The sequence below is a fragment of the Leucoraja erinacea genome, chromosome 3 (genome assembly GCF_028641065.1).
Source record: "Leucoraja erinacea ecotype New England chromosome 3, Leri_hhj_1, whole genome shotgun sequence".
Classification (NCBI taxonomy): Eukaryota; Metazoa; Chordata; class Chondrichthyes; order Rajiformes; family Rajidae; genus Leucoraja; species Leucoraja erinaceus.
Window position 1 is genome coordinate 62,578,871 of NC_073379.1, and position 14,890 is coordinate 62,593,760.

Here is a 14,890-nt window from a genome sequence, read left to right on the forward strand (position 1 = left end):
CTTGCTCGTAGGGATGGCGGTCACAGGTGGCCCGTGGGGCATGAGATAGAGTATCGGTTACATGCATTTCAATGCCCTTTTTGTAAACCAGGTGGAAATCAAAACGTTGGAGCTGCAACATCATGCGCTGCAGTCTGGCAGGGGCAACATGTATGGGCTTGCTAAGAATTGTCACTAGTGGCTGGTGGTCGGTCTCGACCGTGAATCTGCTGCCGAAAAGGAATTCTTTAAACTTGGAACAAGCAAACACAACCGCGAGGAGCTCCTTCTCGATTTGAGCTTACCGTTGCTCCGTGTCGGTCATGGTTTGCGAGGCATACGAAACAGGTAACAGCGATCCGTCATCAAAGAGCTGCAGGCAAGCAGCACCGAGTCCAAAACGGGAGGCATCACAGGTAACAACAATGGGACGGCGCAGGTCCAAGAATTTAAGTGTCGGGGTGCTGGTCAGCTTAGATTTCAGAAATTCGAAAGCCTGTTGGTGTTGTGGGAACCAGGACCAGGCAGTGTCTTTTTTAGTTAGGTGCCTCAGAGGCGAGCTCAGCTCGCTGACATTGGGAATAAACTTACCGAGGTAATTGACCATGCCCAGGAAACGTTGCAGACCGAGGACATTGGTTGGGGCTGGCATCTCGGAAATTGCAGCAGTCTTTTGTGGGTCAGGCTTTAGTCCATCAGAAGTGAAGATGTGTCCGACGTAAGGCACTTCAGAGACGCGAAATCTGCACTTTTTTATGTTCAGTTTTAAATTGATCTGTCGAGCCCGGTCCAGGACCCGGCGCAGGTTTTTGTCATGTTCGGCGGCATTCTCCCCGTAGACTAGGATATCATCCACGATGATGGCGCACGGCATGCCAGCGAACAGCTGTTCCATGGACCTCTGGAACACCTCGCTGGCAGAGTTAATTCCGAATGGCATCCGCAGGAATTTGAATCTGCCATAGGGAGTAGCAAACGTTGTAAGATCGGAGGAGCGTTTGTCGAGTGGTATTTGCCAGAAGGAACTTTTGGCATCGAGGACGGAGAAAACCGTGGCCTGGCCGACTTGAGCCGCAACATCTTCCACGGTTCTCATGGGGTAGTGTGGTCGCCTAATTGCGAGGTTCAGGTCCTTTGGGTTGATGCACACTCTTATCTCATTCTTGTCCTTTTTTAGCGTGGCAACCATGGTGGAGACCCACTCGGTGGGCTCGCTAACTGCGTTAGCACTCCCATCGCGACCATGCTCTTCAGCATCGATTCAACCTTGTCCTTCATAGCGAGGGATACTCTGCGTGGTGCATGGACCACAAGCGCCACCTTTGGGTCAGTGGCGATCTTGTAGACGAAAGGCAGTTTGCCCAGCTCATTATCAAACAGGTCCGGGTATTCACAAAACGGATCCAACATCGCCTGCACCTCATGGACAGTGCGGTCGAACGAGACTAGTCCCAGGTCCTGGCATGCCTGGTTGCCCAACAAAGTCACACAATCAGAGTCGAGAACATAGAATGTGAGAGCCCGCGATGACCTCTGCAGCACACAATTGAAAATGGCCTTGCCCACTGGTTTCAGCACCTCGCCCCCGTAAGCATGTAAAGTCGAACGGTCAGCACTTAGTTGCTCATTGTGCCTAATCTTTCTGAACAGGCTTGTTGACGTAACATTGACCTGCGCCCCCGTGTCGAGCTTAGCAGAGAAGGTCGAATTGTTGACAGTAACGAGGACCGAAGGATCCGTGAGTCGAACAGGTGCGTGTAGGAGTGTGAAAACACTAGCATCTCCTTGAGAACTAATTGGCTCAGAGTCGTGGGCAGTGTCGAGAGAGGACTGGGAACCCAACTTGCACCAATTTGCTTAGGAATTGTCTAGAAGCTGGGGGAAGTTTCCCACGGGAGCGGCAGACAGCCGAGAAATGGTTCAATTTGCAGAAATTACAGGATTTTCCGTAAGCCGGGCACTGCGACTGCATTGAATGCACATAACCGCAATTAGGGCATTTTTTAACGCCTTGGCCGCAGGGGACGTAGATGGCCCGCGACATGGGTCTGGTGTTAACTATGTTAGGACGTTGAGACCTGGTGAGACCTGTTAAATTAATCGATTTATTATCAGACCCCCCGCTGTCCGAACAGCGGGTCAACGACTTCGGCTAACCTGCATGCGTGCATGGCTTCGGTTAGAGTAAGATATGGTTTCCTTAGTAGCTCCGATCGTAATTTCTGATCGAGCATCCCCGTCACTAGAATGTCTCTAGTAAGCTGTTCAGTCATCTTATCAAATCGGCACCTCTGAGCGAGGTAACGCAGATCAGCAATAAAACATTCAACAGGCTCATCATGCTGCTGCTTTCTGGTAAAAAACTTGGCTCTCTCTAAAATGCGGTTAGAGGGCAGGTCACAAAGCTCAGCGAATTTTCGCAACAGACATACCGGGTCGTCGGCAGACTCTGCAGGTACTTGGACCTGATCATGTTCATCCCGGACCGCGGGACTGTAGGTGAAGGCTTGTGCTCTCCTCATGGCATCAGGACCAGCAAGATTTAGAAAAAGGGAAGCTTTAACGGCATCAGGATCGTTGCGATGAGCAATGTTCATGTAGTGGGTAAAACCCATCTCAAAAGTCGCCCAGCGCTCCGCTATGTCTGCATCAAAGACCAGGGGCGTGGGTTTGCGGCATGAGGAAGCCATGGTGACACAAGGAGAGTAAAACTATGACAAAGAAACAAACTCATGAAATAAAACCCGATAAACAGGAGGCGCGAGAATTAACTTGCCGACGCCATGTAAAGAAGTGAATCTCACACACTTGTAACTTTACTTAACTCTTTAATAAACGCACAGATTAAACATGATCCAGCACTAACTGCACGCAGTCTGTCACCGTGCTAGAGAGAGAGAGATAGGAAGAGAGAGTGTTATTATACTTGATAACTAGGGCGTGGTTAGTGGTACTGAGGTAGCTTCATTATTGGTTGCATGCATAAACCATCTACAATGGCCAACAATAAAATAAACAGAAAAGAAAAGTAAGAACAGGAACTGTTAAAAACACTTAGCATGTCAGGCAGCCCATTTGGAAAGAGAAATAGAGTTATTGTTTCGTATTGAAGGCTCAATGTCAGAAATGGAAAAGAGAAAATAAGTTTAAAGTTGCAGAGAGAGTGTGGGGAAAAATGGATAGGAACAAAAGAATATCTGCAATAAATGAGGACAGGTGTTCCATTGTGATAAACAATGAAGCATAAAGTGTAAGAGTGAGAACATGCAAGAGCTGTGAAATGCTGGTCATGTGTCGGAAATGCTCAGCAGTCGGGCAGCGTCAGTGGATACTGATACAAAGGTAGAATTATCTAAAATTGTGTAATTTTTGAACAAAATGATAATTGTAGAGTAGAATGAAGATTAAGATCTTGAATTGGCCCTCTGAGGAGTTAGATAAGACAAATATAACGCAGAAGATTACTTTTAGGTCATGCGATTTTATGGAGTTTGCAAAATGGTCATCTTTCCTCAAAACAAAATATGAAATTAACTCATCTTTGATTTTTTTCTTAAATAGTCTCATGTTTGTTAATTAAAAATAGATCAGTATTCTCAATCGAAGGTGTGTCACATTTGATGTGAATTTCATTGTTCATCTTTAACGTGAGAGGGGTTAGGAACCTGAGGAGCAGCTTTTTCCACACTAAGGATGGTGGGTATATGGAATGAGCTGCCAGAGAGTTAGTTGTGGCAGGTACCATCACAACATTTATAAGACATTTGAACAAGTACATGGACAGGAAAGCTTTAGGAGAATATGAGCCAAATGAGAAAGATTAGTAATTATCCTAGGTACGTCATAAATTACTTTGTTTAAAAAATTGCAAAGGGAAAATATTTTTTTCAGCTTCTGCATAAACTACATAGTCACTGATTCATCATTATTCCACAATATTTGTGTCGGGTTGATTCGGAAGACTGTCATCCTAAATGTTTTATCCAAGCCCAGGCTGAGCTTGTATCTTCTAAATCCTCCAAATCTGTCCCCATCATTCACTTAGAGTTAACTGTTAATTTCATTAAATAGTCAACTTTGAAAGAAGTTATTTTTGGTTTAAATAGGGAAGGAATGAAAAAATCTATACACGTGTAGAGAATACAATAAGATGTATTTGTGGGGCAATCTGAGAGCTTTACATCAATGTATTAAGGGACTGAACAAGCTTTCTTATCTTTATAGATCTTGTCATTTATAGAAACAAATGATATATTGCTTTTTTACAGAATGTAGCCAGGAGATTATTATTGCAGTGATCTCTGTGCAAAGGGAGGTCCAAGGGCCGAGCTGCATTGGACAATAGTTTGTTATGTGAGGAGTGCTAATTTTGGTAGAACGACAGACCCTAAAAGAAAGAAAATAACCAAAAAATGACTGCAATTATACCAGATTTAAACTGCTCTTTCAATAAACTATGTAAAAATGGGACCATTAACAGATGAATCTGTTTAATTAAAGTTAGCCTTGCCAAGCTACCATTTGTTGCTCTAATACACACGATAGTTCAATTAGCTAAACATGACCAAACTAAAATGTAATATATTTCTGCAAATGATCGTGACTCATTTGCATACTGGTTACATTACCATCCAACTGAAATGTTGGCACAAGGACTGAGTGCTGCACAGAAGCATATGGTAAATTCCAACCGGAAGCCTCTACACCAGCAGTCTGGGTCTCTCAGGAAGCATTTTGCATAAATCATTCTGTCTGAGTAAATAGTTGTCTTCCAGGTATAGCATTTTCTTGCAAATTGAGGGCGTTTATAAGAAAAAATCTGTAAAAACAGTATGGAATGCGATAGTCCCTCATCGAATGGGTATATTCAAGTGGGATAGGCATACATTTAATTTGTGTTCTCTCCCTTAATTGTACAGATTTGCACAGGAGTGAAAATACAGCTTTTTATCTTAGAAGTTCTGGAATAATTAGATAGTTGCTTAGATGAACACCATCTCACATTCACACCAATTATCGCATACACAAAAAGTATTTTGTACTGAACAGATTTAGTCATCTATTCACATTTGAATGATATGAGCAGAAGAAATAGTAGCAGGAGAAACCTGTTCCATTGCTCAACAAGATAAAGGTTGATCCAATGCTTAGTCTCAACTCCACCGACCGGGCAAGGAGAAGGACGACAGTTCGTGGGATGACCAGATGGAGGGGAAGGCTGCAACAGGCCTTTATGACTATATGCAGTTAGGACTGTGAAATGGTCCCAAAACTTGGCGACTATTGCATAAAGACTCAGTGGGCTGTTTCCATGCATTATATGCTTAACCAGGGATTATATTTGTGTATGGCAATAATCTTACTGATCTGTATGCAAACAAAAATCTCACTGTACCTTGGTACATGTGATAAAGGTACCATTGAGGCAGATAATTTCAAAAATTCACAAACTTCAGAAAATACACATTTCCTATACCTGTGGGAACCTTGGAGGGAAAGTTTGAAGTATGTCCTGCTTTTAATTTTAGCAGGATGTCACATGTCTAAATTTTCCTTCCTACTTTTCCTACTATTTCTCTGCAAAAAAAAATTGAAACAATTCTCTTCAGTCACCATCATAATTGCTTACTGTTGTGGTCAATTCCATCCCAAACATGCACACACTATTCCACCATATGGTTACCAACATTAGTGCTTGTTGAACTTAACTGAACATTCGCCCCTACATCATTTCGACAGCTTAATTTCACTTCTATGATATCAGCTACTTTGACAATAGACAATAGGCAGGAGTAGGACATTCGGTCTTTCGAGCCAGAACCACCATTCACTGGGATCATGGCTGATCATCCACATTAGCCCAACCCATTAGCATGTAAAATCTTAAATGAGAACCTTAAAAACGTTGATGGTAGCAAGGTGGAGAAAATGTGGTGCATTCATTTCCGGTTCCTGAGATTCAAATGTGTTTTATGACACTTCTGTGCAGTATTGAGATGTTGATGCCATCAGAAGTCCTGGTTCTCAGATTAAATGTTAAAGAGTGCGATGTTATCTACACAACAAATAAGCACAAGAAAACTCAGTGCTTTTGGAATTGTCTCTGTGTCCCAGCCAGCTGATACCTAAAATAAGTGAATTGTCATTTATTTATTTGTTGATTTTGGAATCTTGCTGTGGCCAGATAGGCTGCCATGTTATTACAGCATCACAGTCACTGCAGAAGTACTTTATTGACTATGGAATGTTTCATAAATGCAGGCTTTTGATACTTGCCCCCACTGATGTTCAAGTGCATTTTTGTTCACCATTTCATTCACTATTATTGGTGTACTTCTGCTCCCAGTATGCAGCACAGAATCCCCTGTCCCATCACACCATCACTACTGACCAATATTGGGTCTGGAACATCCATCAAGTTTAATTTAGTGTTCTAATTATATTCAAAAAAATTTCAGGGCTTCTCTGTTCCATAACGCCAACTTTTTACAGCCACATCACGTCTTCATCTTTAATTTCCAGTATCTCTGATTTTTGCTGTTGCACATCTCTACACACAAAATAATATTTGGACAGAAGTTGCCTGGAAAATATAGAATTTATTGCCACCTGTCACATCTTCTTTCAGCATTCATGCCTCCACTCTGCTAACACTTCTGTGGCATTCTTCCCACCTTTTCACCATTATCTCTCACATCTGCTATCTCCCCTCTGTGTACTTTGGCACTTGCACTATCAAGGTCTGGTTTGCTTAGAATAACTGTTAATTTGCAGTTGTTGCATTAAATGTACCTGTAAAGCTGCAGCAAGTAAGAATTTCATTTTTTTATGTTCACCTGAAAACATTTTAATTTTGTCAGCTAATCTGATAGTTGCCAATAGTCTTGAACAAAAGTATCCTGAAGCCTTGGTCATAATAGTTGGGGACTTCAATCACTGCTCTGTTCCCCTACCACACGTTGCTAAATCTGAGCACCTGGCTAAACTACTCCTCCCTGTTTACAAGCAGAAACCAAAGGAAGACTTGGTGCAGAAAGTTCTGCAGTGCTAGTCTGAGGAAACAGATGAAATCCTCTGTGACTGCTTTGAGTCGGTGGACTGGCTAAATATGAATGAATATGTCGCTGCTGTCACAGACTACATCAGCAAGTGTGTAGATGACTGCATACCAAAGAAGACTATGTGTGTAAACAAAAAAGGAACCGCTGATGCTGGTTTATACCAAAGATAGATGCAAAATGCAAGAGTAACTCAGCAGGTCAGGCAACATCGCTGAAGAAAATGGATAGGTGACATTTTGGGTTGGAACCCTTCTTCAGACTGATTGTAATGGGGAGGTGGGGGAGAGGGACTGGAAGCGAGAGGGAATAAAATAGATCAAATGGGGGCCAGCAACAGATTACTTTGGGCAAAGAGTTTTCCCAATAGGCCGATTGTTGGCTAGAGATGGTGGGAGCCCAAATCTATAATTTTAGGTAGCTTCGACAATGAGTTGAAGGCTGTAACAATAGTTGAGTTACCCAAGCAAAACAAAGCTACCCAAGCAAAACATAAGGTGCTGTTCCTCCAATTTGCATGTGGCCTCACTCTGGGAATAGAGGAGGCCTAGGAAAGGTAAGTGTGGGAATGAGAAGGAACGCCATTAAACCCACCGACAAGGGAGGTGCCATTGTAGTCTGGCAAGCTGACCTCTACTATGCTGAGGCCGAGCACCAGCTCTCAAGACATCTCCTCATATCTACCCCAGACCATAACCCTACAGATGAAAACCAGGCCATTATCTCCAAGACTGTCTCTGATTTCATCACCTCTGGCAATCTGTCCTCCATAGCCCCCAACCTTATAATTCCTCAGCCCCGCACTGCCCGCTTATACCTCCACCCCAAAATCCACTAACAGAGCAGCGCTGGCAGATCCATTGTTTCTGCCTGATCCTGCCCCACTGAACTTGCCTCCATGTACCTTAATTCTATCCTATCCTCCCTTGTCCAGTCTCTTCCCACCTAAGTCTGAGACACCTTCAACTTTTTAATAACTTTGTGTTTAGTCACTCATTTAGACCCCAGTCATTCATCTTTACCATGGACTTTATACTAGGTTAACATATCTGTTGTGCTGCTGCAAGTAAGAATTTCATTGTTCCATTTCAGGACATGACAATAAAACCCTTGACTCTTCTTGAGTTTCATTTCCTCTACTCCTCCATCCCCCATCAGGAAGAACTCAAGGCCCTCCATTTCATCCTTGAACAGAGACCCAACCAATTTCCCTCTAGTAACACTCTCCTCCACTTTGCAGAACTTGTCATCACCCTTAACAACTTCCTTCGACTTCTTTCACTTTTGCAAGTTAAGGGTGTAGCCATGGATATTCCCCCCACCTATGCCTGCCTTTTTGTTGGTTATGTTCAACATTCCTTGTTCTTGGTGTACACTGGTCCTAATCCCTAATTGTTTCTCCACTATATCAACAACTGCATAGAGGCTGCCTCCTGCATCTGTGCAGAATTTCATTAATTTCACCACTAACTTCCACATTGCCCTCAATTTCACTATATTTATGTATAGTATTATCTGATTTGATTGGGTAGCATGCAAAGCATTTTTTTTTCACTATACCTCAGTACGTTTGGTAGTAATAAACCTAAACACCTAAAAAGTAAGGTGACAGCCCTAGGGTAATATTGTGCACCAGGCACTTACCTGTTCAGATCCTAGAGTGACTTGAAAAGAAGCTCTGTTAAAATAAGCAACATTTGTGTTCCAAACCTCAAAAGACGAACCTTCAGGCCAAAACTTAGTGAGCATAATTACAATAAGAACTGAACAATTAATAAACTTGAGTAAATGTTGTAAGTATGAAGTATCCAAGGTATGCGTGTAGATTTTTAGATGCTTTTAAAAATATATTAAATGTTTGATTTTAATATACAGCAAATGGTTGTTGATGATCAACAATGTTCGATTGATTCAGTGTTATTTGGTAATAGTATAAAGATCATAGGTAAAACATTGTGCATTTTATTGTTAGTATATCTGTTTGAGACTCTTATGTTGTAATGCATATATGTAGAGGAAAAATGTTAAAAGTTGCCCTCTGTGATTGTTATCCAATGGCAGCTTTAAACTTAGTATTAGAGGAACAGCACTTGTATTCTGTCTGGGTAGTCTACAATGAGGATTGAATTCTCCAATTTAAGGTAACCTCTGTCCCTTTCTCATCCTATTGGTCTCTCTCACACCTTGTTCTTTCCACCATATCCCCCAGCCCTGTTCACCCATATTCCGTCACACTCATCCACACCTCTCCCACCAGATCCCTTTCTCCCTACTGCTCACCTCTCCCCTCCCTGTGTTGTTCCCTTCTGCAACCACTCTGCATTCAGTTTCATTCTTCACCTTATTTTCCTATCAGTATGCAGAATTTGCATCTTTTTGTTCATTACTTATAACCTCCCTGCCTCTATTGCCATCTCCACCCTTTCCTCCTCCACCTGACTCATTCCCAATCAACCACTTCTCACTTGTATTCACCTATCGCTTGAAATTTCTGGCACATCTTTTCACCTTTGTACTCCCCCTGGAGTTTTTCAGTCTGAAGTCACTTGTTCCTCCAAAAACTAGCATACATTTGGTGAAGGTAGATACAAAATGCTGGATTAACTCAGCAGGACAGGCAGCATCTCTGGAGAGACGTTTCGGGTCGAGGCCCTTCTTCAGACATTTGGTGAGTTCTGTTTGTCAGATTTGCACCATCATTTTAAGTGATGATTATCATAATTAATTTCATTGAATATTCCATGCAATGGACCAACAATACAGGTTGATAAGAAATAGTTGACCCAATAACAAATACACACGCAGGATCACAATTTAATTTTCTGGCTGTAAGGATAAGGGATATATCTGTGAACTTTTCTGGAAGTGAAAATGCAATTGATTAATTTGGAAAACAGGACAGACAGATTCTTTGAAGTAGAATGCCCATTTAATTTTGTTGTTAATAATTTTAAAGTTAGACACATTTTTCAAGTGATATCTCTTCAGGTTTTGTACCAGATCTACCATGTGATCCTACCTGAAATCACCTCCTGCTGAATCTGGGACTTTCCATTTGTTGGTTCACTTCATCAGGTTGTGATTTTGTGCTCAATCAGCTTAATATAAGGTTGCTTTATGGATGGCATTTACAGATATGGAAAACACCACCACCATCACCACCAATTTGCATTTCTCTCCGACTCCATGACAACCCAGCTTAACAAAATTCTCTTTGATAATGTTCTGCATTACTGTGTTCTACTACATTGTACTTTTTGTTTTTAACAGGAATATCAAATTGACATCTGAGTTTATTTTTCCTCAACCTGAAATATCAACATTTGTAAGAATGTGGCTGATTTGTTTCTCTGTGTTTCTTTAGAGCCCAATATGCAGACTTCTGAGGCTGGGTCAGACACCACATCAACAGTGACTTTGCAGACCTCGGTAGCAGGACAGCAGGCGGTGCAGGCCCAGGTGGTACAACAGGTACCAGTTCAGCAACAGGTAGGGTATTCAGTTGAAACATCAGTGATACTGTTTTTCTCTGTTCACAATTGCATTTTCCACAGAATTTATCAACTTTCAATAGAAGTTAATATTTGTCTCAATGTGAACAATCAATTGAGCAGAGTGCACTGCCCTGCACAGCTGTATGGGATTAACCTTGACAAAGATCACTGCATCCCCTTCCAGGTCCCAAGGTAAACAGATATTCCAGGATTAGGTAGAGGACCATTTCATTCCCACTGATCCAGCCTTTTGATGTCCTGAGATGTTGAATTTCTCCCCATATGTCAAGGATCTAATAAGGTGGGTTCTTTTTACCACTGACTGAACAAAGTCTTGGTGCTTGTTTGAATATTCTGAGGATGGAGCATTCTACCAAATTATTTTGCCAGTTTAGTCGGAAAACCACCTTATAGAAGCCACCATCTCCTTCTTCACCAGCTTAATGACTTTGATGAGAGGAAGTTTATCATTTAGTGATGTTACCATCAAATTTTATGGCAGGCAGAGTATTGTTAGGTAGTTTGATAGGTTGCAATAATCACTTTTCCCATACTTCTGGAAATTATTTTCCCTCAATTCCTAGATGATAGTCTTAGATTTGTCTTCAAAAATATTCTGGCATTACAGGCAGGTTTGACTTTGGCATATTTTCAATACCATCTAAAATCTTAAAACAGGATTAGGGTTGTGCAGTTTAAGAACCTGATGGTTGTCGAAAAAGTGGCTGGTGCTGCTCCTGGTATATGGGAATTCAGGTTTCTGTTCCTCCTGCCCAATGGTCACAACAAGAAGAGTACATGACCCAGTTGGTGGGGATCCTTTATGATAGATGCCACTTATTGAGGAAATACCTCTTGCAGATGCTTTAGAATAGATGGTGGGGAGGACTGTGTCCTTGATTTACTGGGCTAAGTCAATCAGCCTTTTGCGTTCCTGTGCATTGTGTCCAATTTAAATGAATTGTGCAACATAATCAAGGTTCCTTATACTTGCACTTTTGCATTTGTGTTTTATGAGTTTCAATACATTCAGGTTTTCCTATATTCTTAGCATCAAGCACTTGGTCTGTCAGCTCAGTCCTGACTGCCTGAGCTCTGAGTGCCATCTGGATGTGTGTGTGTTGGCATCTTGTGAAGTTGCTGATCATGCAGTTTCACTATCACGACTTCTGCTGCAGTGTTTTAAAACCTTGGAATCTTCCCTTTCTCATGCTGTAGTATTCTCCGACCTTTTCCCATTCCATCTTCACTTTGTGAGCAACTGCACCAGTTTCAACCAAAATACACATCAGTTCCTAGAAGTGCAGGCTATCTCTAATGTAAAGGAGAAACCCAGGATGTTGCCAATAAATGGTGGATATAGTAGTGGTTAAATGACAAAATGGTTTAAGTGAATAGGGAGCTTGAAGTTGGCAGACTACAATCAATACATGCAAGTTACTGTGGATTGCAATGTGGATATTCACGGATATTCTATCTTATCCACTTTTCTGAACATTCTCTACCTGTCAACTCACTGTCACCACTAAATGTCTTGGACACAATCGGTGCCTCATATTCTAACTCTTCTGCATCTTTTGCATTTTTGTTCAACAAGCCTTGCTCCTCTCAGCTGGGAAAATGTTCCAGGAGCTTGTCTAAACAATGGGTTCCAAATTTCAATGAGGTTTCACCTGATCTCTGACCTAATTCTGCATTTAATCTTTCTTTTTGACATCCCTCAATTTATAACTTTGGTTAAGAACATCCATCAATCTCAGTTTTAAATATTAACATTTGACTGAGAAAAACATTCTGAATTTAAGCCACCCTGGGCCAGTTGAAATGTGTCCTAATTTCATTCATAAAAGGCTTGCATATATATGTCCCCCATTTCCCAATTAGCTGACGAGCTTGTTTCAGCTTATTCCATCAGTTCCTCTTAATATGGTGAAAAATTCATCCACACCATCCCATACATTACTGGTAGGCCACAATTTATGAACATTCTGTTCACAAATTTTCACTGTCTCATAATTCATTCTTCAGGGTGCATATCCTTGATTTACACTTTTTCTGTAAGATACACTACTAAATGTTAACAATTACAATTGACATCCCAATGGACGGATCCCAACAGTGCAACTGCCAACAAAAATGCGCGCCAAAAAAAAAGAAAAACTACATAAATGGTGGGTGGAGAGTTAGGGTGAGCATGGCTTGCATTAGAATTAGCAGGGGCAAGGGATGGCCAGAACTTGGAGTGGGAAAATACAGTGAGAGACCTGCATGTGTGGCATGTGGCTTGTGGCCATCTCGAGTGGCGGCGCAACTCACGTTGCCTGTCTGTCTTTTTTTTATTTTTTGTCTTGTTAAATGTAGTTGTTCGTGGTTTTTTTAAATACTGTTTTTAACTGTGTATATGTGGGGGGGGGGGGGGGAGGGGGAAACTTAAAAAAATCTCTTCCCTGCACGGGAGACCCAACCTTTTCCCTGTCGGGTCTCCATTGTCGTTGGGGCCTAGTACCGTGGAGCGGCCTCCAACGGGAATGACCTGGGGGCTCCAGTCTGCAGACTCACCATTGTGGGGCTGGCCGGCCTCGGACCGTGGGGAGCGGTGGTGGCTCGCTGCTGCGGCCCGATTCCGGAGCTCAGAGGCTCCAGCTGCAGACGTGTGGACTGGAATATCGGGAGCTCGCGGGTCCGGGTGGGAGACCGATTTTCGGAGATCCCGCAACGCAACTTTTTCAGCCCATGTCGCGGGGTTGGAACGACCCGGAGCGGGGCCATACATCGCCCGGCGCGGCTATAGTGGCCGCAGGACATTCCAGCGCCTACCTGGGGCTTCGACATCGGGAGAAATGGTGCAAAGAAAAGACTTTGCCTTCCATCGCAGTGAGGAGGAAACTCACTGTGATGGATGTTTGTGTAAATTGAATTGTTTGTGTGTCTTGTAGGAATTGTTTTGTTTGTATGGCTGTGGAAAAGGAGTTTCGTTTGAGCCTCACTGAGGTTCAAATGACATGGAATAAATATTGGAGGGTGGGAGATTATCACAATCAGGGGAGGGTTGCTGGGAAAAGACACAAGAGCTGAAGGGTGGTCGCATCTTAGAGCCTGAAGGAGGGTTTCGGCCGAAACGTTGCCTATTTCCTTCGCTCCATGGATGCTGCTGCACCCGCTGAGTTTCTCCAGCATTTTTGTGTACCGTCGCATCTTAGATACTTGTATTGAACTAGTTTTAAATGACCGTGTTTTTATCCCAAACCTTTGAGCTCTGGAACACAATCAGATTTGAATCCAACAGGAGTGCTTTTGAGTTTTATGAATTTTAGCTTAACGTGTCAAGGCAGCATGAGCCCTTCATAAATTGAGGAATTGGTACAAATTCCAGTGAATACAAAATACAAAATTAATTCATGCAATTTAATTTCACATATCTATTATTGGAGTCCAAGTGAGTCAATTGTGGAAAGTATGCAGAGGTACCTACATCCAGAAGCAGCTGAAATGAATATGGTCAATAGAATCTGGACTGAACATTATGAGAAACTTTGTGCCTGATTATCTTCAGCCAGTTAAATAATCTTCAGCCAAAAAATGAAAAAAATCAGTGTCATGTAAGTAGTTAGTTAAGCTTGTGAAAGTGCTGCAACAAAATAGTTTAGAAAATTCAAATCAAAAGTGAAAAACCATAACACAATAGGAAATTGTGATAAATGAAAGAATAACGGTAAATGATATCTAACATTGAACAGAGATGTTAAACGCATGTGAAGACTTGAATTTTGCAATTATAATGATAAAGAAACCTGTCGGTGTTCACAGTTATTATATTTTAGACAATAGGAGTAGGAGTCAGCACTATCATTCAATGTGATCATGGCTGATCATCCCCAATCAGTACCTGGTTCTTGCCTTCTCCCCATATCCCCTATCTTTAAGAGCCCTATCTAGCTCTCTCTTGAAAGCATTCAGAGAACCTGCCTCCACCGCCCTCTGAGGCAGAGAATTCCACAGACTCACCACTCTCTGTGAGAAAAAGTGTTTCCTCGTCTCCGTTCTAAATGGCTTACTCCTTATTCTTAAACTGTGGCCCCTGGTTCTGGAATCCTCCCAACATTGGAAACATGTTTCCTGCCTCTAAAACCCTTAACAGTATTTTCAAAGAAACTCTCATCGAGTGTATAACAGCATATACATTTGCCACCTCTGGAATTAACCTTGTAAATCTACGCTGCACTCCCTCAATAGCAAGAATGTCATTCCTCAAATGATGGGACCAAAATTGCACACAATACTCCGGGTGTGGTCTCACTAGGGTTCTGTACAACTGCAGAAGGACCTCTTTGTTCCTATATTCGATTCCTCTTGTTATAA

General features: G+C 42.1%; 1 protein-coding gene across 1 annotated transcript in view; it reads left to right on the plus strand.

Moving 5' to 3' along the window:
- rfx3 (regulatory factor X, 3 (influences HLA class II expression)) overlaps positions 1-14,890 on the plus strand; it is a 265,213-nt gene that overhangs the window by 146,673 nt on the left and 103,650 nt on the right. The window contains exon 3 of the mRNA XM_055632801.1: positions 10,402-10,526. Within this exon, the coding sequence (XP_055488776.1) occupies positions 10,410-10,526 (117 nt within the window). The 5' untranslated portion in view covers positions 10,402-10,409. The remainder of the gene's footprint in view (positions 1-10,401; positions 10,527-14,890) is intronic.